At 47.5% G+C, this 27,099-nt stretch overlaps 3 protein-coding genes across 3 annotated transcripts; 2 read left to right on the top strand and 1 right to left on the bottom strand.

Annotated features, from left to right (window-relative positions):
• The first annotated feature begins 71 nt into the window (after positions 1–71).
• On the top strand, positions 72–4,274 carry Cideb (cell death inducing DFFA like effector b). Its single transcript, XM_021650371.2, has 5 exons — positions 72–257; positions 505–649; positions 3,041–3,187; positions 3,405–3,595; positions 3,757–4,274. Exons 1-5 carry the CDS (start codon positions 217–219, stop codon positions 3,887–3,889), a joined length of 657 nt encoding a protein of 218 aa, XP_021506046.1. The 5' UTR covers positions 72–216; the 3' UTR covers positions 3,890–4,274.
• Positions 4,260–14,933, bottom strand: Nop9 (NOP9 nucleolar protein). Its single transcript, XM_021650369.2, has 10 exons — positions 14,471–14,933; positions 13,867–14,325; positions 10,285–10,395; positions 9,576–9,717; positions 8,618–8,810; positions 7,124–7,264; positions 6,654–6,779; positions 6,246–6,482; positions 5,535–5,640; positions 4,260–4,669 (listed from the first exon to the last, which is right to left on the bottom strand). Exons 1-10 carry the CDS (start codon positions 14,931–14,933, stop codon positions 4,512–4,514), a joined length of 2,136 nt encoding a protein of 711 aa, XP_021506044.2. The 3' UTR covers positions 4,260–4,511.
• Positions 14,934–14,942: 9 nt separating this feature from the next.
• Positions 14,943–22,543, top strand: Dhrs1 (dehydrogenase/reductase 1). Its single transcript, XM_021650370.2, has 9 exons — positions 14,943–15,082; positions 15,449–15,620; positions 17,404–17,547; positions 17,683–17,762; positions 20,263–20,395; positions 20,687–20,833; positions 21,567–21,636; positions 21,937–22,017; positions 22,135–22,543. Exons 2-9 carry the CDS (start codon positions 15,471–15,473, stop codon positions 22,269–22,271), a joined length of 942 nt encoding a protein of 313 aa, XP_021506045.1. The 5' UTR covers positions 14,943–15,082; positions 15,449–15,470; the 3' UTR covers positions 22,272–22,543.
• Positions 22,544–27,099: the final 4,556 nt, after the last annotated feature.

Here is a 27,099-nt window from a genome sequence, read left to right on the forward strand (position 1 = left end):
CCACCACTCTGCATAGGCTCCTCCTTCTTCCCTCTTAGACTTTGACCCTCTTACTGACCAGGCAAGGGGGCCAGAGTCCAGGCTTGACTCATCTCTCACTTCACCAGGGCTAGGATCTCAGCCTTATGCAGAAAACAAGGCTTAGCCTCCGAACAACAGAGAAGCGCTCAGTCCCAAAGCCACAGGAAGGCCTTTTACCTGCTCCAGCCCTCAGCCATGGAGTACCTTTCAGCCTTGAACCCCAATGGCCTGCTGAGGTGATTTCTAACCCTTCTCTCTATACTTCAGTATGGGCAGACACGGCAAAACTCAGCCCCTGAAGACCCACTGTTTTGCCTCTACAGATTTCTTCAGCTCTTAGGCTACTGTCTTGTTCTCTCTCTCTCCATAGTCTCTCCTTCGAATCTGTAAACCTAGAACCTCTAGCCATCCCACCTCCATCGTTATCACTAAATCTGCCAACCCCTTCCTTAGCCTTTCTGATCTTTTCTTCCCAAATACCAGATCAGTCTCCGCTATGGGCTCTGAATTTGGCCGTAGGGTCTGGAACTCGGCTCCACCACCTCAGCGACCTTTCCGCGTCTGTGATCATAAGCGGACAGTCCGGAAAGGGCTGACAGCTGCCACCCGCCAGGAACTGCTAGATAAGGTAAGTGGACAAGTTCCTGGGTTCCAGGACCAGGGAAGCCAACAGACTCAAGGACAGAGGGGTGGTGGGGCAGAAAGTGCGCAGGTCACAAGGTTGCCGCCCACCAGCGGTCTAGGAACTGACCTATGGTTAGCATGGGTCAATTATTTCTTCTCTGAGTAGTGGGCTTTTTTTGGGAGTCAGGAAAACAGCAGATGATAAGTGTTGGAGAAATGGGTTCAGAAGTCATTATGGCAATTTGTATGTTTCTTGTAGTGCCAAGGATCAAAACTCTAGGCAAGGGCTGTGGCAATTTAAATTTCAAGCCCTTGATTTCTATGAAATGCTCGTCTCAAATCCTGATTTTGCTACTTCCTAGATGTCAAATCTTGGGAAGTCATTCAACCTATCAAAACCTGGTTTAGTTTGTTTCTTTTGAAACAGGCTCTCACTCTTTAGCTCAGGCTGACCTTCAACTCAGAACACTCCTGCTTCAGCTTCCCCAATACTGAGACTATAGGCACATGCCACAAAAAACAAAAACCTAAAACTAAAACTAACTTGAAAAATGTTCTCAATGTTGGGCACCATACCCAGGTCTTGAAGCATACCAGGCAAACAATTCACTTCTAAACCACAGCCCCAGCCTTCAGTTTCTTCACCACACAAGGGAATAAGTCACTTGAGGTTACTGAAAGATATTTTGACAGCTTCGGGAGGGAGATGCATTTTGGCTCTGCTTGAAGTAATGAATTCAGTCAAGAGACAATTTGAGATGTTTATTTAGCAAACTTCCAATCTAGCTAGTAAAGGTAAGCAGCATACTCCAGACTGGAGTGGGCTGCCTCGAGGTGGAGAAGCAGGCTGGGGGCAGTGCTGTACGGGATGTTCTTGAGGTCGGGTGATTTTCTCTCCCAAACCCCAAAGGTGGAGTAGACTTTCCCTGTATCTTCTCCTGTGGTATCCACAAACACAGAGGTGTAGGACTGGAGAGATGGCTCGGCAGCTTAGCCAAGGACTGAGGCTGAGTTCCCAGCACCCACCTGTGCTAAAACCACGTAACTCCACTCCAGAGCGTCCAATGCCCTCTCCTGGTCTCCACGCACTCACATGCACACACTATAGACAAACACAATTTAAAATGAAGTCTGAAGGTGTGTCAACCCACAAGGGAAGTGCTGGGCCGTCTTTTTAAGATTAGACCCTTTGTTAGTGTGTACATGCTGGCCAAAATCCTGGTACCTTAGTTTCCGCTGCAGGGGAACAGCATAGGTGCAGCTTCAAGGATGTGTTTAACCACAAGTTCTATCAGAAGGAAGGCCTACTAAGATGTAACTGTAGATTTCCTGGTTGCCTCATGTCCAGCTCCTAATGTACAGGATGTTCAAGGGTAATCTGATTCTTGGGTAGGTGGAGGCTTTCTTAGAAGCTATCCTTAGAACTGAGTCTGTTGCAATCAGATATATTAGAATAAGTCAAAGGGCAACAGCACCTCATGTATATCCCTCAAGATGGCCTTAGAGGAGCCAGTCAGAGCCCTGTCCTTCCTGCTCACCTTGACTATCTTATGCCCAGCTGAAGCCCTTTTATTTCTCATCTCCGTTGTCCTAACATCACTACTTTAACCCTAAGATTCCTTTTAACACTCACACATTTTCACTTGGCCTCAGAAAGGTTAAATGGTGCTAACAGTGAAAACAGTTGTAGAGAATAGGAAGACATGGGAAGATGCTGCAGATAAGCAAAGATAGAAAAGATACTTAGTTGTTCCTATTTTGAGTCAGGGTCCAAAACTGTTGAAGTCTGGTCTTAAACTTCTGGAGTGCAGTGATCCCTAGATTTTGCCTCCTGAGCAGCTAGGACTATAGGTGTGTTAGCACACCTGACTATAACTGATTTGTCATTCAATACCAGTAGAAGTGGCTTTTAGAGGGGAGCAAAAAGCAGATGAACAAAAACCAGTCTGCCTCTGGTTAGGATCTGTCCACAACTCAAAACACCCAAACAAGAGCTGCCATTTTTGTTGGGTGGTGGTGGCACACACATTTAGCGCCAGCACTCAGGAGGCAGAGGCAGGTGGATCTCCTAAGTTTGAGGCCAGCCTAGGCTAGAGTGAGTTCCAGGACAGGCAGGGCTACACAGGGAAACCCTGACGACTGCCACCTTTAGGAAGAATGAGATGAAGTACTCACTTCTACAGTCCCAGGACCCTGGAAGCTAACATAATTGCTGACTTTGGGAGCAGGCTGAACACCCAACACCCTGTTCAAAAACACACAACACAGGGAAGACGGCAGAACATAAGGAAGCAGAGCTGAGATGCCAACCTGTCTAAGGCCTATGGGCCGACTAAAGAGAGGAGGGGTGAGGGAGAAGGCCCGCCCTTCCCTCCTGCCACTTGTCACTGAACAGGTTCTGGAGACCCTGCTGCTGAGCGGGGTGCTAACACTGGTGCTGGAGGAGGACGGGACTGCCGTGGAGAGTGAAGACTTCTTCCAGATGCTGGAGGATGACACCTGCTTGATGGTGCTGGAGAAAGGACAGAGCTGGAGCCCCAAGGTGAGGGGCCCATGGCGGGGCTGCTTAGGTCTCCAACCGTTTCTGGTCCTCTCCAGCCTATCACTGGTCTTGGGGGCAGAAGTACTGGGGAGGTGTGAAGGGCACCAACTATTAAACAATACTGGGGAGGCAGAGGAAGTCTGACACGGCAATGACAGGATTGGGTAGGTATCAGGTATGAGGGAAGGTCCACTTCAATGATGGTGGTGTCCCACAGAGTGGGATGTTGTCATACGGCCTAGGACGGGAGAAGCCAAAACACAGCAAGGACATCGCACGCATCACCTTTGATGTATACAAGCAAAATCCTCGGGACCTCTTTGGCAGCCTCAATGTTAAAGCTACATTCTACGGGCTCTACTCCATGAGTTGTGATTTCCAAGGAGTCGGTCCCAAAAAAGTTCTAAGGTCAGAGATTAACATGTCTTATAACCCTATCCTCCATCAAGGTCTCTTGTACCCATGTACCCCATAAGCTCTCCCTGTGAACCCTCCCACCCAAAGCTTCCAACTCAAGGCCTCCTCTCAGCGTCCCTTAATGGTTTAATTCCTCTATCTCTTCCCTTCAGGGAGCTCCTTCGTTGGACTTCCTCACTGCTGCAAGGCATGGGTCATATGCTGCTGGGAATTTCATCTACCCTTCGCCACATAGTAGAGGGGGCTGAGCGATGGCAGTGGCAGCGACAGAGTCACCTCCATTAAGAATGAAAAGAGCGCTTTGAGCCTGTGCCCCAAGGCTGGTTCCATGCGACACTGTGAGGCCTGTAAGGGTGTCGTCAGGTTTGCAGTCTGTGGCACCCTAGGTAACTCACCGGACCTTGTAACAGAACCTATCCACACACTGCCTTGGTCCTCCAGCCTGTACATTTTTCTCAAAAATGCTGCTTATCTAACCTACATTCCTGCCTTCCACTTACCCCGCAGCACCACAACCTCGTCCCCTGGCATCCTAACCCACCGTAATTGCTGCTACATCTAGCTTCTTACTGACTCCTATCCCTGAGGTCCTGTGTACCAATCCCAAGCAGTCCCTCGAGATACTTTTCCCCTGAAAAATAAAAATACTTCCAAGAAAAATACAAAAAAATGTTTACCAGTATGCCTTGGGGGTAGCGATGGGGGTGGGACAGAGAGACATAGGGATGAACAGGATATGGCTGCCACAGCCCAGGCTGGCCTTGAATTCTTGATATTCTTGTTTCAACCTCCTGGGTAGTAGTAGGTTTACAGTTTTGTGTTTTACATCTGGCTCCATTAGGACTTTTGGCTCCAATTTCAACCAGGAAAAATAACCATGTCCTTTCACCCTCCCTATCGAGAGACCTCAGTCATCAAGGATTGAGTTCAGTAACCGTCTTCTCTTGGCCACAGCACTCTGCTGTTCTTCCCAAGTTTTTCGCCGCTTCAAGAAGGTAGTCAGGGCCACATTTCGAGCCACATGGTGGCCAAAAGGATCTTGAATCAACTCCTGGTTCTGCTCTCCTACAAAGAGAACACCCATGCTTAGAGATAAATTCTGTAATGCCAGGTTCACGGGACCCTCAGAGGCCACCAGGAGACGACTCGATGCAATAGCAAAAGAGCTTTATTTCAAGAGCGATCGAACTCGGGACCCAAGTCTCACTGACGCAGCAGTAGAGAAGTGGGGCCCGAGCTCTGAGTGAACAGGATTTTTAAAGGGAAAGTCTGTGAGCAGGGGGTTTCCATGGCAACAAGCAGGGGAACACAAGCCTTGGCATTACAGAATTGGGTGAAATTTAGCAGGGTGGGGTGACCTTTTTTGAGGCACATAATCACAATGGCTAAGGCATATAATCACAATGACTATTTTTCTAAACCATATCTGAAACACTGGGGAGAATTTTCCCACCCAACTTCCAACCGATTCCCATTGATTATTGCCAGGAAGTTTGTCTCTATTTTCTATGAAGCATTTATTCTGTATTATTTCCTGGAGGCTGTTGCTAGGAAAGTTAACTTTGTTCTCTGCCAAGTGCACATTCTGTGATATTTCCTGGTACCTGAATTCAGCTCCCAGTCAAGATGGCTCTTTACTCAGGCTAACCATACCCAGGCTAATTTAAACTCTTCAATTCTACTTGAGGTGAAGGCCCCTCCTCTCGCCCCACAACACTGGGCCTGAAACAGGAAAAACAAACACCTCACCCACTAAAGTACGAAAGCCAGATAAAGAGGGAAGAGTGAAGGACTGCACAGTGTGTCTGCAGAGAGAAGGCAAAAACTGGCCACTGAGAACTCAGTGAGAACTCAGACCTGCTGAACCAATCAGCTACCAGGGACAGAAGAAGGGGACGTTTAGAAGCCACCCAAGGGCAGTGGTACTTACCCAGTTCAGCAGCAATTTCTGTCCGGGCCCCCAAAGCTGCTCCGCTCCAGATGGCATCTAATACACGGCTGCCATGGCGGCTACAGGCAAGAGCCACGTACTGTCCCTGAATGGAGACAAGCAAGGTCAAGTCCTTCCAGACAAGCATGCAAATGTGTTTTGGGGAGTGGAGGAATAATTTCAAGAGACACGAGAAGCACAGTACACTGGCTGGCTGTGTGTGTCAACTTGACACAAGCTAGAGTCATCAGAGAGAAAGAAGCCTCAGTTAAGGAAATGCCTCCGTGAGATCTAAGGCATTTTCTCAATTAGCGGTCAATGCGGGAAGGTCCATCCCACTGTGGGTGGTGCCATCCCTGGGACTACCATCCCCAGTGGTCCTGGATTCTATAGGAAAGCAGGCTGAGCAAGCCATGGAGTGCAAGACAGTAAGCAGCACCCCTCCATGGCCTCTGCATCAGCTCCTGCCTCCAGGTTCCAGCTCTGCTTGAGTTCCTGTCTTGACTTCCTCCAGTGATGGATCTGAATAAACCCTTTCCTCCCCAACTTGCTTTTAGGTCATGGTATTTTGATGCAGTGATAGAAATCCTGACAAAACCCTGGTTAAAACTACACAGGAACTATGTATCCTGCCTGCATCTCTCAGGTCCAGCCCTGAGGGCCTCATTTTCTCTAAAACAATGATAGAAGGAACCAGAACAGAAGCCTCACCTTTAGTGTCTTCAGCACACGTCGACGCTGCTTGTGTGTCACAGAGGGGCTAGTCAGGATGGCATCAAATACATGAGAGCCAGCAGGACTTTGGGCCAGAGCCAGAAGCTGCGATCCTGTCAAGGCACTCAGACTTCGAAGTATGAGTCCAGGGTTGGAGAAATACAGCAAATGCTGGAGCAGTAAAGACCCGAGTACTGTCACTTCTCTCAGAGCTCTTGTTGTGGCCATTTCTACCTGGGGGTGCAGTAATAAGAAGTTAGGAAGCAGTGACCAGACCAAATGGATGAGCTCATCTACGCCACCTTCTCTTCAAAGAGGTTAGAAATCTCTCCCCCTTAACCCGGGGGCTTCCCAAAGAAGCCTGGCCCCAAAACAGCCACTGCTTTGGCCCCTCCCCTGTCTTACCTGATGTTCTGCAGGCTCTGCCCCCTCCTCCTCCATTAGTTCATAGTATACCTCATAAGCCAACAAAGAGGCAAAGAGAGGCACACAGGCTACTTGCCGGGATGAGGGCTCTGCGCAGTGGAACGCCTACATAGGAAGACAAAGCACAATGACTCTTGAGAACTATCCCATTCCTAACACCATGATTTTCTAGACAAAGAAATGTTCAAGAAGAAGGAGGTCTGCCTCGACAGGAAAGGACACTTCATGAGCACAGAACCTCATTGCCTTGGTCTGTCTTCCAGCCTCTGCACTCCTAGCAGGGGCTGAATCCACACTTATCCCTCACAGGTCTCTAAGTTTGTAGGATAAACTTCATTTCGGGGCTGTTCTTGGACTCATCTATCTCCATAGCTGTAACTCCCTCAACAAGAACCTTCCAGACTGGATGCAGAGTTAGGTCAGAAGAGGCTGAAGCAATACCCGCTCACCTCCAGTAACAGCTGCAAGACCTGGGCCTGGTGAGTCCCAACCCTGCGGCAGGCTTCCACCAGAGCGACAACTACCCCTGGGTGGCCCTGGGCCAGCACAGCTTCCAAGGCAGGGCTCAGCTCCTCAAACACAGGGGCCAGCTGAGAAAACATGGATTGAAGAATCATTGATATTCAGTGAATGGTCACCTATAAAGTTAATCAGAAAAAACTTCCTACCAAAAAAAAAAAAAAAAAAAAAGAAGATCTAGATAAGACATAAAAACCACTGTCAACACCAGGTTGCTCACAGTGCTGTGTAAAACACAGACGAGGACAGCCAGAGATGCCACCCTATAGGGAAGATTCTAAATGATCCTCCTGCAGCAGTCAGGAAGAATCCAGGGCAAGATAGGTCTAGAATTAAACCTGCCCTTCTATTCCATGTGCCAAACCAAGGAAACACAGGAAAAGATGTTGCAGGGTATTTTAACATACTGTGACCCCCGAGACTGTGCACTGAAAAAAGCCTGTTTCTAGTCGTGGTGTGGGTCAGCCCTAGCACACACCTTTAACCCAAGAACTTTCTGTAAACAGAATTAAACAAAGTCAAGAGGTACAGCAAGCAACCAATTGACAGTGAATATAGGAAAAAAACATAGAGAGAGAGAGAGAAGTCCAGAGGATGGCTAGAAAAACGCACAAATAGAAAGGAGAAATGTTCACTTTAAAGTCTAACCTCTCCACAGTGTGGAGAAGAAGGGGCTTTTTTCCTTCTGGGATGTCAGCTGAGTAAGAAGGTCAGCTGGGTGCTCTCTCTGCCTCTCTGAGAGAGCAGGACTTCATCCCGCATCTGGCTCCTGGGTCTTTATTGGTAAAATCAAAAGACTGGGATTTTGTTTAAAAACAACACAAAGTTCCTGGGTGGTAAGCAGCAACGGAAAAAAGAAGCTACGGCAATGGCTTCGGTGCTCCTGTTGATTTATAGACAAGAAGCCACAGAACTAGCTGCAAACTTGAACTGTGGATTGAGAAACTAAAACAAATCTCTAGAGGAGTAACTCCACCCTAATCTCTGAAAAACCCAAAACAAAACAAACAAACAAATAAAAACCCTTCACATGGGTAATGGCAAGTAGACTCTCAGAGAAGAAGAGACAAGCACACAGTAAAATAAGACCCCAAAGCAAGGCAGCGATGGTATGCACCTTTAATCCCAGCAGTCTGAATGCAGGCACAGATCTTTGTGAGTTCAAGGTCAGCCTGGTTTACAGAGCAAGTTCTAGGACAGGCAGAGCTACAGAGAAACCCTGCTCAGAAAAACAAAATGTTTGATTGATAGATGTATGGATAGATGGATAAATGGATGGATAGATAGATGGACAGATGGACGGACAACTAGACAGACAGATATGTAGACAGACAGACAGACAGACAGACAGACAGATAGATAGATAGAAATGGCCCAATGATTAAGAATAGCAAAAAGAGACCCAGGCCATGGTTCCAACTTACCAACTCAGGAGAAGTGATTGCATCCAGTAAGCGCTGCAATGGGAAGTTAGCAATGGGATGTGCAGCCAAGGAATGCAGCTGACCCTGAAAGTGATCCTCAAAGAGGCGCTGGAACCTCTCTGGTTCTAATACCAGTAGCACCTGCTCCAAGAGTCTGGAGCTTGTCTGATCCCGAAGAAATAGGAGTAGAGGGCTAGAGGTAAGAAGAGTGAGACTGGAGCTAGAGAGATGGCTGGGTGGTTAAGAGTACTTTCAGTTCCTGCAGAGGACCTGGGTTCACAGGCCCTCTTCTGCCCTCCACCGTGCACAAACATGGTGCACACACATATACAGACGAAAGATTCATATAAATAAAGTAAAAACAAATATATATATGCATGTTTTAAAGCTGGTTTAATCCCAGCAATCAAAAGGCACGTGAGTTCAAGGCCAGCCTGGTCTATATAGTGAGTTCTGGGCTAGCTGGTGCTATATAGTGAGACCCTATCACACACAGATGAAGAAAGACTGGGGCTCAAGAGATGGCTCAGTGGTTAAGAGCATGTATTATTCTTGCAAAGGAGCCAAGAAGTTCAGTTCCTAGCACCAACAAGGCAGCTTGTAATGATCTGCAATTCCAGTTCCAAGGGTTCTGACACCCTCTTCTGGCCTCCATCAGCCCTGCATATATGTCTAGGCCCAACTTCATAAACATAAAATATAAATCAATCTTAAAATAAACTAAGTCAGGCATAGGTAATACTTGCCTTTAATCCCAGCACCTAGGAGGCAGAGGCAGGAGGATCTCTGAGAGTTCAAGGCCAGCCAGGGTTAAAGGCCTGTGTCACTACCCAGCAACAAATATTTTTAAGAAGATCAAAGAGTCTGAACTTCATCTGGAAATACAGTTACTCTACATCGTCTCATTCACCTCGCACAACATCCCCGGTTTCAACTGCCTCTGAAGGCATGACCATACCTGCCACCCGCTGAAGAACTGCGAGAACTCAGGTAATCGATGACAGCATCACAGAGGTGGGCACAAAGCTGGGGCAATCTGCGGTGTAAGATTTGTAAGGCCACTTGAAGACAAAAGCTGGAGATCTTGTTGGTGATAAATACTGACGGAAAAGGCAGAAATAATTTAATAGCTTGTCACAAACAAGATTACCTATACAACCTCAAAACTCAAGCAATAAGGGGACTATATACAGAAAAGTGTCCATATAGAATGCCTTACAGCATTAAAGCAGACAGGTGTTAAAAGAGGAATGGCCCATATAAGGCTCCTGCTTGGTGCAAATCCCAAGAGAAGAGCCTAGTCCCTTTTCCAGCCTCCCTTCTGTGATGGTTACCCTTGACCGCCCAATTGATGGGACTTGAATCACTATGGAAACTAACTTCTGGGCATGTCTGTGAATTTCTAGAGTAGGTTAATCATGTGGGAAGAACCCCCCCCTCCCCAAAGTGGTGGCACTATCCCATGGGCTGGGGCACTAAACTGAATAAAAAGAAAAAGCAAGCTGAGCACATTTATCCACCTCTGCTTCCTGACTTGATACAGTATAGCTACTGCCATAATTTCCCTGACATCATGGACCCTCCAGCTGAGAGTCAAGCTTTTCTTAAGTCACTTGGGTCAGGTATTTGCCTCTGCAACAGCTAAGGTAATTAATACATCTTTTTACCAGCAATGTCCTTCAGAAAGCAGGCGCTCAGGTCCTGAAGGCGAGTCAAGAAGGTTTTAGGAACCTCAAAATCACTTGGCTTACAGTCCCGAGCTGAGGGCCTTTGCGTTTCTAAAGAAAGACCATGGACAACAGTGAGACCACAGACAGCCAAGTAAGAAGGAGAAATCCACAGAGGAACAAGGGCTCGGCTTGGAGACGCAGACAAACAGGATACAAATGAACAGCCCTTGTGGATGAGTAAGAAATTGTTTCATTTTTCCCTAAGGATCTTCAACTCCCTTCCCTATAGTCCCGAGTTTGTCTTTCTCAGCCAGGATTTAAAATATACCAAAAATCAGACTTCACTTATACCCTCTAACCATATTCTCCACCACTCTTAAATGTAGGTCACATCCTATGATAATAACGTGAAAAAGTTAGTGGTCTCAATTAGCATTTTTTTAAATTTAATTTTATCTTATTTACACTTTATTCACTTTGTATCCCCCATAAACCCCTTCTTCCTCCCCTCCTAATCCCATCTTCTCTCCCCCTTCCTCATGCATGCCCCTCCCCAAGTCCACTGATAGGGGAGGTCCTCCTCTCCTTCCTTCTGATCTTAGCCTATCAGATCACACCAGGAATGGCTACATTGTCATCTTCTGTGGCCTGATAAGGCTGCTCCCCCCTCAGGGGGAGGTGATCAAAGAACAGGCCAACCAGATTATGTCAGAGGCAGTCCCTCTTCCCATTCCTATGTAACCCACTTGGACACTGAACTGCCATGGGCTACATCTGTGCAGGGGTTCTAGGTTATCTCCATGCCTGGTACTTGGTTGAAGTATGAGTCTCTGGGAAGACCCCTGTGTTCAAATTTTCTGGTTCTGTTGCTCTCCTTGTGGAGTTCCTGTCCTCTCCAGATCTTACTATTTCCTACTTCTTACATAAGATTCCATGCACTCTGCCCAACAGTTGGCCGTAAGTCTCAGCATCTGCTTTGATAGTCTGCAGGGCAGAGCCTTTCAGAGGCCCTCTGTGGCAGGTTCCTAGCTTGTTTCCTGTTTTCTTCTTCTGATGTCCATCCTCTTTGCCTTTCGGGATGGGGATTGAACGTTATAGTCAGGGTCCTCTCTCTTGATTAGTTTAGTTTCTTTTTTTTTTTATGACTTGTTTTCTTTTTCAACGTTTATTTAATATTTTATTTTATGTACATTGGTGTTTTTTTTTTATTTTATGTACATAGACTGCATGTATGTCTATGTGAGGAGGTTGGATCCCCTGGAACAGGAGTACAGATAGTTGTGAGCTGCCATGTAGGTGCTGGGAATGGAACCCGTGTCCTCTAGAAGAGCAGTCAGTGCTCTTAACCGCTGGGCCATTTCTCCAGCCCTTGATTAGTTTCTTTAGATGTACAGGTTTTAGTAGGTTTATCCTATGTTATATGTCTATATGAGTGAGTATATACCGTGTGTGTCTTTTTGCTTCTGGGACAGCTCACTCAGGATGATCCTTTCCAGGTCCTACCATTTACCTGCAAATTTCATGATTTCCTTATTTTTCATTGCTGAGCAATACTCCATTGTGTAGATGTACCACAATTTCTGCATCCATTCTTCAGTTGAGAGGCATCTGGGCTGTTTCCAGCTTCTGGTTATTACAAATAAAGCTGCTATAAACATGGTTGAGCAAATGTTCTTATTGTGTACTTGAGCCTCTTTTGGATGTAAGCCTAGGAGTGGTATGGCTAGATCTTGAGGAAGCGCTATTCCTAGTTGTCTGAGAAAGCGCCAGATTGATTTCCAGAGTGGTTGTAGCATTTTTTATTTTAATTTTTTAAATTTTATTTTTTATATGCATTACCTCCTGACTGAAGTTTTCCCTATATTCGTTCCTTCCCACATCCCCAGTTCCCTAAATCCATTCCTTCTCTGTTTCCCCTCAAAAACAAACAAACAAACAGGTCTCCCCTGAATAGCAATTGACCATGACATAACAAATTACAATAAGAAGACTAGGCAGGTGGACACAGTGTCACACACCTGTAATCCTAGCACTCAGGGAGGCAGAGACAAGCAGATTTCTGTGAGTTCAAGGCCAGCCTGGTCTACAATATCAAGGCTACACAGAGAAACCCTGTCTTGAAGAAAAATAAAATAAAATAAAATAAGACTAGGCACAAATCCTCATATCAAGGCTAGATGAGGCAACTCAGCAGGAGTAAAAGGGCCAAAAGAGTCAGAAATATCCCAACTCCCACTGTTAGGAGTCCCAAAAGAACAAGCTACACAACCATAATATATATAGAGAGAGGGCCCCAGACGTACACAGGATCTGTGATTGTCACCTCAGTCTCTGTGAGCCCCTATGAGTTCACTGTGGGTCTTGTTCTTGTGGGGTCCTCAGTCCCCCTGGTTCCTAGAATCCTTCCTCCATGTCTTCTGCAGAGTTCCCCTAGCTTTACCCAGTGTTTGTCTGTGGGTCTCTGCATTTGTTACCATCACTATTTAGAATTTTTTAAAAATTTAAATAGGAATAAAACTTTAAAGGAAAGAAAATATTAGCAAAAAGAGGTAACAAGTGGGAAGGACATCTTTTCCTGAACTTTTACTTGGATCCATACAGAGGTCACATACAGAGGTCACATCAGGGTTAAACAAAACTTTCCCAGCCAGGTGTAAAGGCACACACATATGACTTCAATATTAGAGAGGCTGACAATGGGAAGACAATGAATTTGAAACCAGCATGAACTTATGCCATAAGTTCAAACCAATATGTGCTACACAGTAAGACCTTGTCCAAAAAAAACAAAGCAGCCAGGTGGTGGTGGCACCCACCTTTAATCCCAGCACCTAGAAGAAAGCAGTCGGATCTCTGATATGGGGCCAGCCTGGTCTACAAAGCAAGTTCCAGGACAGTCAGAGAAACCCTGTCTCAAAAAAAAACAAAGCCAAAACAGAAACAAAATCTTAACAACAAATAGCCAGGCATAGTAGTACAAGTTTTTAATTCTAGCACTTGGAAGGGAGAAGCAAAGCAGGAGGATCAAGAGTTGAAGGCCAGCCTGTGCTACATCACAAGTCAAAACATAGCCAGTGTGGGCTATATGGTGGACTCTGTCTCAAAATAAAACCTCAGGGCGGGTCAAGGTATATGATAAGGATGATGGCTACTAAGCCTGACAGCCTGAGTTCAATACACAAAACCCGCATGGCCGAAGGAGAGAACTGGCTTCCACAAGTTGTCCTCCTACCTCCACACAAACACTGCAGAAGGCACACAGATTTGAGTGTGCCCATAGACATTCTAATTTTCTTAAAATGAATGTCTGTGAATTGTGGAAATAAAGTGAAATTCATCACTTTAAATGAATCAACTCCTCCTCATGTCTACACTAGCGGCTATTCCCTAAATATAAGTACATCCTTATCTCTAGATGTCTAAACACACTATTCTCTGGCCTTCTAGGCTCTGCCCCAGGGTTCTGCTAATTCTTCATGGTCAAGCTCCACCATGAAGATTAACTCTCTGTTTACCGGCTTTTGAACTTCTGAAACTCTCCTGCTCACCAGATCCATTTCCCTTTTCTACAGTACTTACCAGATGACTGGGAGCCGCGGGGCCTGGCTTTCTCAGACTCCAGAAGAGTACCTCCCAATACTTGCAGCAGAGTTCTGACCATAAAGCTGCCGTGTGTGTCTCCACAGAAGAAAAGAAAATCATCACACACTTCAGCAGCTAGTCCCAGGACGAGCTCCTCCAGAGTCTGCAAGGGCCCATCCTTCTCCTCTTCCTCCTCCTCGTCATCCTCCTCCTCTGCTTCTGCAGGACTCTTCAGTAACCGAGGCACTTGCAGCAAAGCACTTTGTAACACGTGGACCCCACACCGATGACAGGCCACGAAGCGCAAGTTGGGGCGCAGAGCAGCCCACACTCGACACAGAGGTTTCAAAGGACTGAACCCCAAAAGCTCCTGCAGCATTTCACTACCGGTCCTATTCGTGGCCAAGGCTAGAGCTTGAGCCTCCACTTCCTTCAAAATATTGCGCACCATCAACGCTGAAAAAAAAACGAGTAAATAAATAAACCGTTAGAGACTGGAAGGATAAGACTTGACCATCACTTAGCCAAGAACTCCTGAGGGATCCCTCTGAAAGTTAATTGCGTGGGTTTTACACTCCATCTAGGACGTAGCTGTGCTTACCTCGCTCTTCAGCGGCGTCGGGAGCCACTTTCAGCTCTGACAGCGCCCGTCGGAAATACCCGAGAGCCTCCGGGCTCAGGTGCGGGAGAGCCTCCGGGGCCTTCTCCGCACACGCGCCCGCCGGCAGCCGGCAGCCATCGCGGCCCGGAGGGGGACGCCCCGAGCCCCGGGCAGCGCGCCCCCGTCGGCTTGCGCCCGGGAACTGGCGCCGCGCCTTGTGAGCGGAACGCGGGCCCAGCCCCATGCGCGCTTCAGGACCAGTCGTCCACGCTTCCCGACGGCAGCTCCCACGGCCGCAGCGGCGTTTCTGACGCGCGGTGACGTCATGAGTATGCGACGGGGCGGACGGGCACGGTGGGCGTGGCTGCAGGTCTACTTTTCCGTATTCGCGGGTTCCATCTCCTGTGTCTGACTGCATCTTCCGGGTTAGCTTTGTCTCACCTGCACCGGACTTCACCGGCATTCACGCTAACTCCAACGTGGCCAGAATCAAAGTTCCCGAACTATTTATATATAGGTCCCGCCCCGGCCTATATATGTATATATAGGTCTGGAGCGGTATAGGTCTGGCGAGCTGGGCAGAAAGAAACTCAGAAGCAGTGTGTGCGGCAGGTAAGACTCCTGCGTTCTGTCCACTCACGGTTCAGGGCTTCGCGGTTCTCCGTGGAACTGGACGGGTAGCCAGAAACCCAGAGAGTTCAGGACTGTTCGTGGATATATCTTGTTGGACTGCCTTGCCAGATTCCCCACCAAATTAGACCCACTCAGAGGGTCGCAGTAGGTTTGTAGCCCTGGAGAGTATACCCAGTCCCGTGCCTCCTGAATGGACAGCCCGGCCTGAGTCCTACACTGTTATCCTTCTATGAAATTTCTCCCCCTTCAAAATAGTCCAAGCTTAGAAGCCCCTCCTAGCCCTCAGAGACCTTCTCCGGCCCACAGTCTACAGAATTCCCTCAAAGCGACTCTTTACCTCCACAGATATCCCCTTTGATAGTGAGTCATGGTAGCGCCTATGAAGGGCCAAGTGTGTGTGGTAACTGGTGCCTCCAGGGGTATTGGCCGTGGCATTGCCTTACAGCTGTGCAAAGCAGGTGCCACAGTTTACATTACCGGCCGTCATCTGGACACCCTTAAAGCTACTGCCCAAGAGGTGAGTAACCACCTCAGCCAATCATTCTACTCCCAATCACTTGCCTGACCATGATAACCCCCAACGAATCGTTAATATGTACTGAGTACAATAAAAAAAAAAAAATGTAGGATTGAATTTTTTTCTAGCAAGTGAATTTAATGGGAAGAAAATCTTTCTGTTTGAGAGTTTCAGATTTTGCAAAGAAAAAAAAATCTGGACAACAGACTTCCTCTGATGCAGTTAAGACTTGGCTGGACTGTGTTTACTTCTTTTGTGTGTGTTTGTGGTTGGGTTTGGTTTTTGTTTTTGATTGCCTGTGTATCTTGTGTGAGGGTGTCCGATCCCCTGGAACCGTAGTTACAAACAGTTGTGAGCTGCCATGTGGGCCCTCTCTTAACCTTTGGGTCATCTCTCCAGCCCTCTGGAGGTGATCTTTGAACAAGTCTTGAATAGGAATTAGGTAAAGGACGTTATGAAAACTGTTCCCAGCTACCTAAACAAAGGGGAGTGGGGAAGAGGCCAGCGAGGGAACACTGGTTCTTAAAGGCCATCAGGAGGGGCTGGGGTACAGCTGAGTGGGAGAGCACTTGCCCAGGAAGTGCAAGGCCCTGGGTTTGATCCTGGACACTGAAAATCAAACAAAAAAACATAGTAACAGACAAACAAAAAACTACCCTGGCAAAGGTTTTGGGGTTTTCACACCTTTAATCCAGCACTCAGGAGCCAGAAGCAGGAAGCTCTCTGAGTTCAAGGTCTACGTAGTGATTTCCAAACCAGGCAGGGCCACACAGCGAGACCCAGTGGGGGAAGAGGAGGCAGGGGTAGAAAAGGAAAGAAAGAGAGGAAAAAAAACAAAGCCGGTATGGTGTGCACGCCTGTGTAACCTACCACTGGAAAAGTTGGGCCAGGGGGACTGGGAGGTGAAGGCCAGCTTGGACTAATGTAGTAAGACCCTATCCAAAAAGCTCTTAGGCCTCAGTTGCTTAGATTGGTGGTCCAGTTAGATTTTTTTTTAAATGCTCATGTTTTTGACAGTTAACACTGACTAGATTGGGAAGAAGTAACTTGAGGAAAAGACACTTGAGGTCAGGTGAGCAGCTGGGAAGCATTGCTGCAGTTTGAGCACAGGGGTGAAGAGCAGGGCCCTGAGCTCGCCTCTGGAGAATAGGTTCTCTTCTTCCTCTGAGTTGGTGGGTGGGGCACAGTTTGGGAGGTAGAGCAGGAAGTGTCAATAGTTTATGCCTGGTAGCTTTACTTTTTCAGTTAACAAGCCAGAGCATTGGTCGAGTAAGGGAGAGAGCTGTGGCCGAATAAGAATTCCAGGTGAGTGGCAGAGAGTTGGAAAGGACGAAGAGGATAGTAATTGGTTTCTAGGAGTGGTCGCCATGCCTTGTCTCTTGCCTTGGACTTGCAGAGTATTTACTAAGTAAGGTCTCCCCTGTGGTAGGTCTCAGTAAATGCTGATTTTTTTTTTTTTAATTTCTTCACTTTACATCCTCTCCTCCCAGTCCCATCCTCCCTCCTTCTTTCCCCTATTCTCCCTCCCCTACTCCTCAGGAAAGGGGAGCCCCCACCCTTGCACATCAAGTGGCATCATGACAAAGCACAATCTGAGGTCCATCTACCTTGCTCTGCTGTGGGAGGTCCTACTGTGGTGGAATTCCTAAACCAAACAGCAGAGGGAGCCATTGCATGCCATGTCCCAGCTGCTGGCTGAGTCCTTGGGATTGCTTTCTCAGTTCCACTCTTTAGTTAGGAAAATAAACACTGCTGTGAACTCATAGCTCCTGTTCCTCTCCAGGCACAGGCTCTCGGGGGCCGGTGTGTACCAGTGGTGTGCGATTCAAGCCAGGAGAGTGAAGTGAAAAGCCTGTTTGAGCAAGTAGATCGCGAACAGCAGGGCCAGCTAGATGTTCTGGTCAATAATGCCTATGCTGGTGTCCAGGTAACCTTTGAACTTGATCCATGTCTCCATTCCAGACCCACCCTCCAGTCTTTATCACCATTTGTGGTCCCACTCTCAAGACCTTTATACCTTCCTGCCTTCCAGTAACCCAGTCGTCTCCCTCTTATCTTCTAGGCAATCCTGAATACCAATAACAAGTCATTCTGGGAAGTGCCTGCCTCCATTTGGGATGATATTAACAATGTTGGACTCAGGTTCGTGCCTTACTGCCAGAGCCTAGGCTCTTCTCATTTACCTAGCTCCAGAGCCAGGGCCTTTTCCTGAAAGGACTTCTTTCCCCTCTGGTTTCCCCTTCTCTTTCGTCTCCCTTCTGTTGCATTTGTCTCATTTATTTCTGGAGAAGTTCCATGCCTTTTTTCTTGCACCTAAGAATCTCTCTTTTTTTTTTTTTCTTTAATATGCACATGCTGGTTCGTTTGTGTGTGTATGTGTAAGTATTTCTGTGCCTACCACGGTGCATCCAGAAATCTGAGGACACTTCAGAAAGTCAGATCTATCTACTTACCTACCTACCTATCTATCTTTCTGTCAGTTTGGGGGCTTGAACTCAGCTTTCCAGGCTTGTACAGGAAGCGCCTTTTACCTCCTAAACCACCTCAGGCAGCCTGGGAATGTCAATTTTTTTTTTTAAAGATTTATTCATTATTTATACAACATCCTGCCTGCATACCAGATCTTACTATAGATGGTTGTGAGCCACCATGTGGTTGCTGGGAATTGAACTCAGGACCTTTGGAAGAACAGTGAGTGTTCTTAACCTCTGAGCCATCTCTCCAGCCCCGGAATGTCAATTTTTGCTTTGTCTCAGCTTGTCTTTTTTGTGTTGTTTTGTTTTTAAACACAGTTTCTCTGTGTAGCTCTGGCTGTGCTGGAACTCTCTCTCTATAGACCAGGCTGGCCTCAAACACAGAGATCTATCTGCCTGTGCTTCCTGAGTGCTAGGATTAAAGGTGTGCACCACAGCCCAACTCAGTCTTCTCTAACAAGACCTCAGCCTTGTTCCTGCCTCATCCTTTTGACCATCCAAGTACAAGTCCCAGAAGGGAGAATTCTCTCAGTGTTGCACACAGCCCATAGGCCATGTTTTAAAAACAGTTAGAAGGGGGGCTCAAATTGACAACAAGGATGGACTAATTAAGGTAGAATGAATATGCTCGTATCAGTTCTTATGTCTTCAAGCACATGTATCATTAGACTTTGTTCTCATTCATTCTCATCCCCACTGCCCTCTCCATTCCTCGCCCTCTCCAGCCAGTTGTCTCTCTTTGCCAGTCAGTCGTGTTACATGTTTTCTGTTACCCTTGCTACTTCACGCCTGGCTTGGATCTCTTCCTCCCCTCTACCTACAAATACACATGCCCATACAGACATATACGTGTGTACACATATATGCATATTGTTGTAAGCGACTATTGATATTTACTATGGGTTTATCTTCTGGGAACGCTGCTGTTAATCCTCAGCAGCTGTATAACCAAATCACCACACAGAGACTGGGTTTTTAGTTAACCTAGAACACAATGCTGAGCAATATTTACTCCCTCCTAAACCTCCAAGCCCTCAGTTTCCTAACATTTGGATTTCCCACATTATACTTGCTTTTTGTGAAATCTTAGGTCTGGTTCATGCTTTTAAGTCCTCCAAGCTCTCTCCTCCTGCTCTGCTCTCCTCGTGCTCTCCTCTCCTCTAGCTCCTCCTCCTTCTCGCCCCTTCCTGTTCTCTAGCTCCTCCCCTCTTTCCTGTCCTCTGGTTCCTCCCATTGCACAACATTGTATCTAGTTGCTTTATTTTGTCCTATTTACACAGAGTTGAGACAGGATGCTTATAATGAGTATCACAATGCAATATCCAGATTGAAACCAGAGAGTTGGGGGTGGGGTGGGGGAGAAATCAGTATTTAAATGAACAAGGTATATACATTAAAAAAAAACATTATACCAACAGCATATATAATTGTAAAACTAGGATCCAATATGAGAGATAACATGGTATTTGTCTTTCTGAGTCCAGCTTACCAGGTTTTTTTTGCTTAACGTTTTCCAGTACCAGATTTGGTGGTGCACACATTAAGTGCAACACTCAGGAGACAGAGGCAGGTGGATGTCTGTGGGTTTGGGGCCACCTGGCCTACTAGTGAGTGTCAGGACACCCAGGGCTATTTAAAAAGACCCCCTACAAATGTATTAACCACAGTAATAAAATTGTTGCCCGGTTTCCATTTTCCTGTAAATATTGTGGTTTTGTTTTTCTTTACAGCTATATAAAATTCTCTTTTGTGTATGTTCTGCATTTTCTTTATCCACTCATTAGTTGATGGACATCTAGGTTGGTTCCACTTCCAGACTATTGTGACTAGGTCAGCTGGGTTATATAGGCAAAGAAAACACTTTGGACTGGTGACTTCCTCTGATTTAGGCAAGACTTGATGAACCGTACATGTTTACTTCTCTTTTGTGTTTTTTTGTTTTGTTTTTTTGAAACCGCATGTATATCTATGTGAGGGTGTCAGATCCCCTGGAACTATAGTTACAGACAATTGTGAGCTGCCCTGTGGGTGCTGGGAATTGGACCCGATTCCCCAGGTCTTTAGCTGCTGCTCTGCAGCCTCCTCTGCTGACCATAGCTACTGAGGACTCGGGAAGCAACTGAAGCAGCATCTACAGAATTCCTTCCTTCTTCCCTGACCCCTTCTAGAGGCCACTACTTGTGCTCTGTGTATGGGGCACGACTGATGGTGCCAGCTGGCAAAGGACTCATCGTGGTTGTCTCCTCCCCCGGGGGGCTGCAGCATATGTTCAATGTCCCTTATGGTGTGGGCAAAGCTGCGGTAAGGACCAATGCACAGGAGTTGGGGAGCATACAACAGTGTTGATAGTTGGTACTGTCCAAAAGTGTCCGAAGAGTAAAACTGGTGACCTTCACTTCTCTCTCGGAAAGGAACCTCCCTCCATTTGCCGGAGTAGGTATCAAATGTGGGAAGATGGTAGCAGAAACTTCAGGGCTCCGAAGGAAGGAGGAGGGAGACCTGGGATGTCCTTTTGGATTCAGGGAGGGCAGGGGAGGCAGGGGAGGTGGGCGGGTGTCCAGGTCCTCATTTCCGCCCTCTTTCCCTCCACAGTGTGACAGATTAGCTGCTGACTGTGCCCATGAGCTACGGCGCCATGGCGTCAGCTATGTATCTCTGTGGCCAGGGATGGTGCAGACAGAACTGCTGAAGGAGTTCATGGCGAAAGAGGAGCAACCTGAGGATCCTATGTTTAAGAAGGTTGGCAAGGGGAGGGCTAGGGAAGTAGAGAGCGAGAGGCAGTCTCTCCAGTCTCCTAGGCAATGTGAGTGGAAGCATTCCCCGAGGTGGCGGTCCATCTGTAATCCCAGCACTCGGGAGGCAGAGGCGAAGGGATCTGTGTGACTCCAGGGCCAGCCTGACTAAGGTCGGAGCCAGCCAGGGCTACATAATGACAGTTGGGCTGAAAAGAGAAAGAGTAACTGTTCCCACTCATCAGGCACTTCCAGGGCAGACCCAGGCCGAGCATGCAATGAATTATTTCTTTTAATCTTGTAAAGCACTTAATACCTCCATTTTATAGATAGGGAAGCAGAAACCCAGAGGGTTAAGAAACTTGATCCAGAAACGATCCAAATGCTCAGTGGTAGAGAATTTTCTGGCATAGTCTCAGTCCCTAGCAATGAAAAATGAAAGGAAGGGAGCATGGTCCATGGACATGTCATGACGGGAAAGGCACATGCTTGACCTTGCGCTGATTACCCCAGAAGGTCCAGACACTAGTTGAAATGATCTGATCCTCCCATCTGGGAGAGGCGGGCGGCTGGGGCTGGGGTTGGGGCTAAGGGCTGGGCTCACCTGAGCATGGGGAAGATCACTCTTCCACCTCCTAAGTCCCTGTAAGTCCTGATGAGGTTTGTGGCTTTTGGGGACAGAAGGTGAGAATGAGGAAGGCACAGGACATTAACCCCTAACTTCTCCACCCATTCTTTAGATTAAATCAGCTTTCTCATCGGCCGAAAGCACAGAAATGAGTGGCAAGTGCGTGGTGGCCTTGGCGACAGGTGATGACATTGAGGAGGCATCTTCGGGGCACTGTCAGCCAGTTCCTAATTTTGGTTTGGGAGAAGTTCGGAAATTCTTGTCTTTTCTATCTTTTGGAGGCTCAGAGGGTCAGGATTCCTGGTTTCGGGCCCATGAGACTGTGATCTGTTGCAGGGAGGTGTGGCCAAGAGCTTTTGTCTGAACCCAGAACTACTGCTCGGGGCTGCAGTGCAGGCCTCTATGGTGCCCAGTCGCAATAAGTCAAACTCACTCTGCCCCCTCCCCGTACCCAGCATCTCTAAGCATATGTATGCCCACAGACCCCAACATCCTGAACTTGAGTGGGAAGATCCTGCCATCCTGTGACCTTGCTCGGCGCTACGGCCTTCGGGATGTGGATGGTAAGCGCGCGCTCGTGGCCAGTGCTCATGATGACTCCTTCCCTCAGCTTTTCAGCCACATTTGGGGTGTCTGCAGCAGAGCAGATGAGGGTCTAATTGCCCTTCTGTTGTTCGCAGGCCGCCCTGTCCAGGACTACTTTTCTCTGGGCTATGCCCTCGCACATGTCTCCAACCTGGGATGGCTGGCCTCCTACTTGCCTAGCTTCCTCCGTGTGCCCAAGTGGGTTATCGCCCTCTACACCAGCAAATTCTAACCTCCTCACCTGCTAGCCCAGCCCTTCCAGAACCTCTTCTCATTGAGGCTTGGGGGAGGGGGGGCTGCCTCAGTGGAACAAAATAGCCTTCTCACACACCCATGTCCTTCTTAAGAAAAGAAGGTGGCTGCCAGGCATCCGGTGAGTTCTGGGGGCTCTGAGAGGTTCCTTGTGTCTTGGTTTTCCCTGTCTCTACAGCTCAGTATTTTGTTTCAGTATTTAAAAGTGCTTATAAATAGAAGCTAATAAAGGTCTTGTCTCCCCTTCAATAATGTGTTTGTCAGTTCTGATTCTTTATTAAAGTGGTAAATATTTGAGAGAAAGATTCAACAATGTAAAAATGTGTAGATTCTTAGGCTGAGGTGGTTCAATGGATATGGCTCTTGCAGAGCAAGCATGAAGACCAGATTCAAATCCCAGAAGCCATATAAAGATGGATGCAGTAGCAGCCTGTTCGTAACCCCACCAATCCTGCGTGCAATAGGAGACATAGCTGGGAGAATCCCAGAAGCTCTCTGGCCAGCTAGCCTGATGGACAGATGATGGACAGCTAAAGACCCTGCCTAAACAAGGTAGAAGGGGAGAACCATTGGCTTGTCATGTGACCAGCACATGAGGTGTGTGTCTGCATTCACATGTACATGTAAACACATACTGGGGACTCACGTATGTACTTTTTTTTTAATTAAAAATGTAGTCAGGTATGGTGATGCATCCCAGCACTGAGAAGCAGGGCCAGGAGGATCTCTGAGTTCCAGGCCAGCCTGGGCTACAAAGTGAGTTCCGGGACAGCCAGAGATACACAGCGAGACCCTGCCTCAAAATAAAGTAAAATAAATTAAGAAATTTAAAAGCAAGGCCAGGCATAGTATGTGATACACGCTTTTAATCCCAGAACTCAAGAGGCAGAGATGGATGAAGTTTGAAGCCTGGCTGTTCTACACAGAGAGTTCTAGTCCAGCCAGGAAAATACAATAAGATCCTGTCTCAAAAAATAAAATAAAAATTAAATGTATAGACTGTAAAGGGGCTCCAGTCCCTATCATGAAGCTCTTGCCTTCAGAGCTGTCCCTACTCTTCCTCACAAGACCCTTTTTTCATGCTATGGAGCAGGGCCTCTCTGACTCGGTTTCTGCTTTGCCATCTTTCCATCAGTACCTGCTGCTATCTTCTACAGGGCTGTTTCTGCCCAACACAGGCAGATCTTCTGGTGTCTTTAACTTCCTGGAACTGGGAGAAAAAGTACAACCCAATTCCAAGTAAGACTGAAGCCACTGGCAGTGCTGGCACTCTCGCCCTTCCTCTTGGGGCTGCATCACCTGAATGAGTTGCCCTCTGCAGAACTGAGATCATGAACCCTTCAGGGCTGCCTCTCGGAGCAAAGCATTTCTAGGAAGCCAAGGGCAGTTCTCCAAGAGTGACAGGTGTCACTGATGAAAGCACACTGAAGAGCACTTATCACACCCCAAAAGAGAAAAGCTTCCGTGGGCTGTGGGCAAACATGCCATCTGCTGCAGGAAGACTGGCATGATGAGACTTGCAGTAGAGGAAGCTCCCGGGAGCTGAGGTGTGGGCAGAGGGAGGGTAGTTTGTAGGCAGAAGAGGCTGGCCTAGCATCAGTGTCACCAGGAATTAGGATGATACATAGGTGTGGGCTGAGGGGAGACTGCAGGAAGCAGTGTCCACAAATGGGACCTGAGCCAGAACAACACTGCCATTGTGCTGTCCCTGGCACAGGGGGCACTATGCCAGCAGCAAGCATAGAGAATTTTTGAGAAGCCAGCTTGCCTGAGGGCTTAGCCCTGGAAGGCACTCAGAGGTCAGTTGAGATGTAGCCAACCCTTACTAAAGCAAGATTTTTGCCTGTTGGATGGGAGAGGAATTTTTGATTGTCAGAGGTAATAGTCATGGCCCAGAATTCAAAAGCTTTTGAGTACAACAGAAAGTCTGTCTCTGTCCCTGCGTGGCCCATGCCAGCCCTAAGGTAGCCACAGGGAGAAAAGAGCAATAGGAGTTCTGTGAGAGCTCTGCCTAGTCTGGTCTCTCACCAGGCAATTTACATCATGGATATCAGAAATGTGTCACACCTAACGTGACCTTCTTCTAGGGCAGATACCCAAAAATTAGGAATGCTTCAGCATCAAAAGTATTTGTTGTGCCAGGCGGTTGGTGGCACATGCCTTTAATCCCAGCATTCAGGGAGGCAGAGGAAAGAGGAGCTCCATGAGTTCAAATCCATCCTGGTCTACAGAATGAGTTCCAGGACAGCCAAGGCTACGCAGAGAAACCCTATCGAAAAGCCGAAGGAGAAGGAGAAGAGAAGGAGGAGAAGAGAAGGAGAAGGAGAAGGGGAGAAGAAGGAGAAGAAGAAGAAGAAGAAGAAGAAGAGGAGGAGGAGGAGGAGGAGGAGGAGGAGGAAAGGTGAAGAAGAAGAAAGTTGGTACCAGGTATGCGAGGGACGCACATACAGACAGACAGACAAAGCATTCATACATCCACATAAAAATAAATCTTTAAAAATGACAAGGGAACATTGTAGGGACTTGACAGCAGTCAAGGATGTAAGCTCTAACCAACACCACATCCTAAAGGCTGACAGTCCAAAGTTTTTTATTTGTTTCATGTTTTGGTTTCTGACAGGGTTTCTCTGTGTCACCTTGGCTGTCCTGGAACTTACTTTGGAGACCAGGCTGGCCTCAAATTCAGAGATCCTCCACCTCGGCCTCTCAAGTGCACGTGTTGGGATTAATGGGGTGCTCCCACACTGCCCAGCTCATTTGTATTTTTTTCTTGTTTATGTTTTAGAAGATTTGATTGTCTTTTACTTTACAGTTAATATCCACTTTTAAGTGAGTACCTACCATATTTGTCTTTCTGGGTCTAGGATACCTCACTCAGGATGACTTTTTTGTAGTTCCATCCATTTGTCTGAAATTTTCATGATAACATTGTCTTTAGCAGCTGAGTAGTATGCCATTGTGTAAATGTAGCACATTTTCTTTACACATTCTTAAGTTGAGGAACATCTAGGTTGTTTCCAGTTTCTGGCTATTATGAATAAAGTTGCTAGGTCCTCTGTGTATATGTTCTGGCTGAGTAGCTTGCTGTTCTTGTGGGATTCCTAACAGTGATAAAATGGGGGCTGTCTCTGACTCTTTTGTCTACTTGTGGGACCCTTTTCCTCCTACTGGGTTGTCTTGTCCAGCCTTGATGGTATGTGCCTGATCTTATTGTAGCTTGTTATGCCATGTTTGGTTGATGTCCCTGGGATGCCTGCTCTTTCCTGAAGGCAGGCAGAAGGAGGTTGGGTCTGGGGTGAGAGGAGGTAGTGGGGGAAAAAAGACTGGGGGAGGGGAGGAAGAGGAAACTTAAGTTAGGTTATAATATATGAGAGAATTAAAAATATATATATTTGAAGGACGGTATGTGCCAGTGCGTTTGAGTGCATATTTTATGTGTGTGGAGACTAGAGGAAAGCCTGTGTTACTCAGAAACAACTACCTTGTTCCTTGAGACAAGGTGTCCCACTAGGATTTGGGGCTCACCTATTCAGCTAGGCTGTCTGCTAGCTCTAGAGATCCTCCCATCTCCCCAGCACTGAGGTTGTGAGCCACTCCTGGCTCTTTACTTGGGTGCTGTGAGTTGAACTCAAGTCCTCATGCTTACATAGAGAGCATACCATAGCCCAAGCCCTCCTTTGAGCCTAAGAGTCCAATTTGGGGGCCATATCATTGTCACCATTTCCTTCAACGACTGAAGTCCCCTTTGGGCCCATGGTAAGAATGGAAATCCCTGGTAGCCAAGGGAGGTGCTGAGGTAGATGAATGGCAGTGGGGTGAGGCTTTAGTCACAGGAATCAGGACAGTCGTGAAAGTCAGGTGCGGTGGCACACGCCTGTAAACCCAGAATTCGGAGAGGCAGAGGCAGAGGCAGACAGATCACTGTGAGTTCCAGGCCAGCCTGGTCTACAAAAGCGAGTCCAGGACAGCCGGGGCTACACAGAGAAACCCTGTCTCATAAAACTCATAAAAGAAAGGAAGGACGGAGGGAAGGAAGGGGAAGAAAGGAAGGAAGGAAGGAAGGAAGGAAGGAAGGAAGGAAGGAAGGAAGGAAGGACAAAACCCAATGCTACACGCCTCTCTTCCATCACCTCCAGTCCTATTTCGCCCATCCCTTCTATAAAGCTCCTTCCTTTGCCCCTTCCCCTACTCCTCCTAACCCTAGCTCCTCTACTTGCCCTTCCCCACCAGACCCTCCACTGGAATATTTCTCTAACCTCCATCTGTTAGTCAGTCAGTGTTCGTGACAGCCTTGTCCATGCCCAGCCCAGCCCTGGGCCCAAACAGACAAGCACCTACTGGCAAGCCTATAGACAAAGGTCCAGCCCTCAAAGTCCTTTAGTTATCAGGAAACAGTAAGCCAGGTTTGGTTATGCATGCCTTTAATCCCAGTGCTTGGGAGGCAGAGGCGGGATGCTCTCTGTGAGTTCAAGTACAGCCTCTTCTACATAGTGAGTTCCAGGACAGCCAGAGCTATGTGGAGAGACCCTTTCGTGAGAGAGGGAGGGAGAAGACAACCATGCTGAGACCCAGGGTAAGGATGCCAAGGTGCAGAAGGAGTCACAGTCACCACCAGTCTCCTCCCCTGTTCGCATGCAAGCCTGTTCTTTCAGGGTTTTTACCTTCCTGAGCAGTTTCTTCTCCACACCTTTCTCTGGTAAGTTGACCTCTGCCTGTGCTCCTGCTTCTGGGGAATTAAGAGTGTCAATGTCCATCTCAGTCTGCCCTGAGTACCCTCCTGACACATCTAAGCCCCCACCCCCAATACA

This window comes from Meriones unguiculatus, chromosome 9 (genome assembly GCF_030254825.1).
Source record: "Meriones unguiculatus strain TT.TT164.6M chromosome 9, Bangor_MerUng_6.1, whole genome shotgun sequence".
NCBI classification, from domain to species: Eukaryota; Metazoa; Chordata; class Mammalia; order Rodentia; family Muridae; genus Meriones; species Meriones unguiculatus.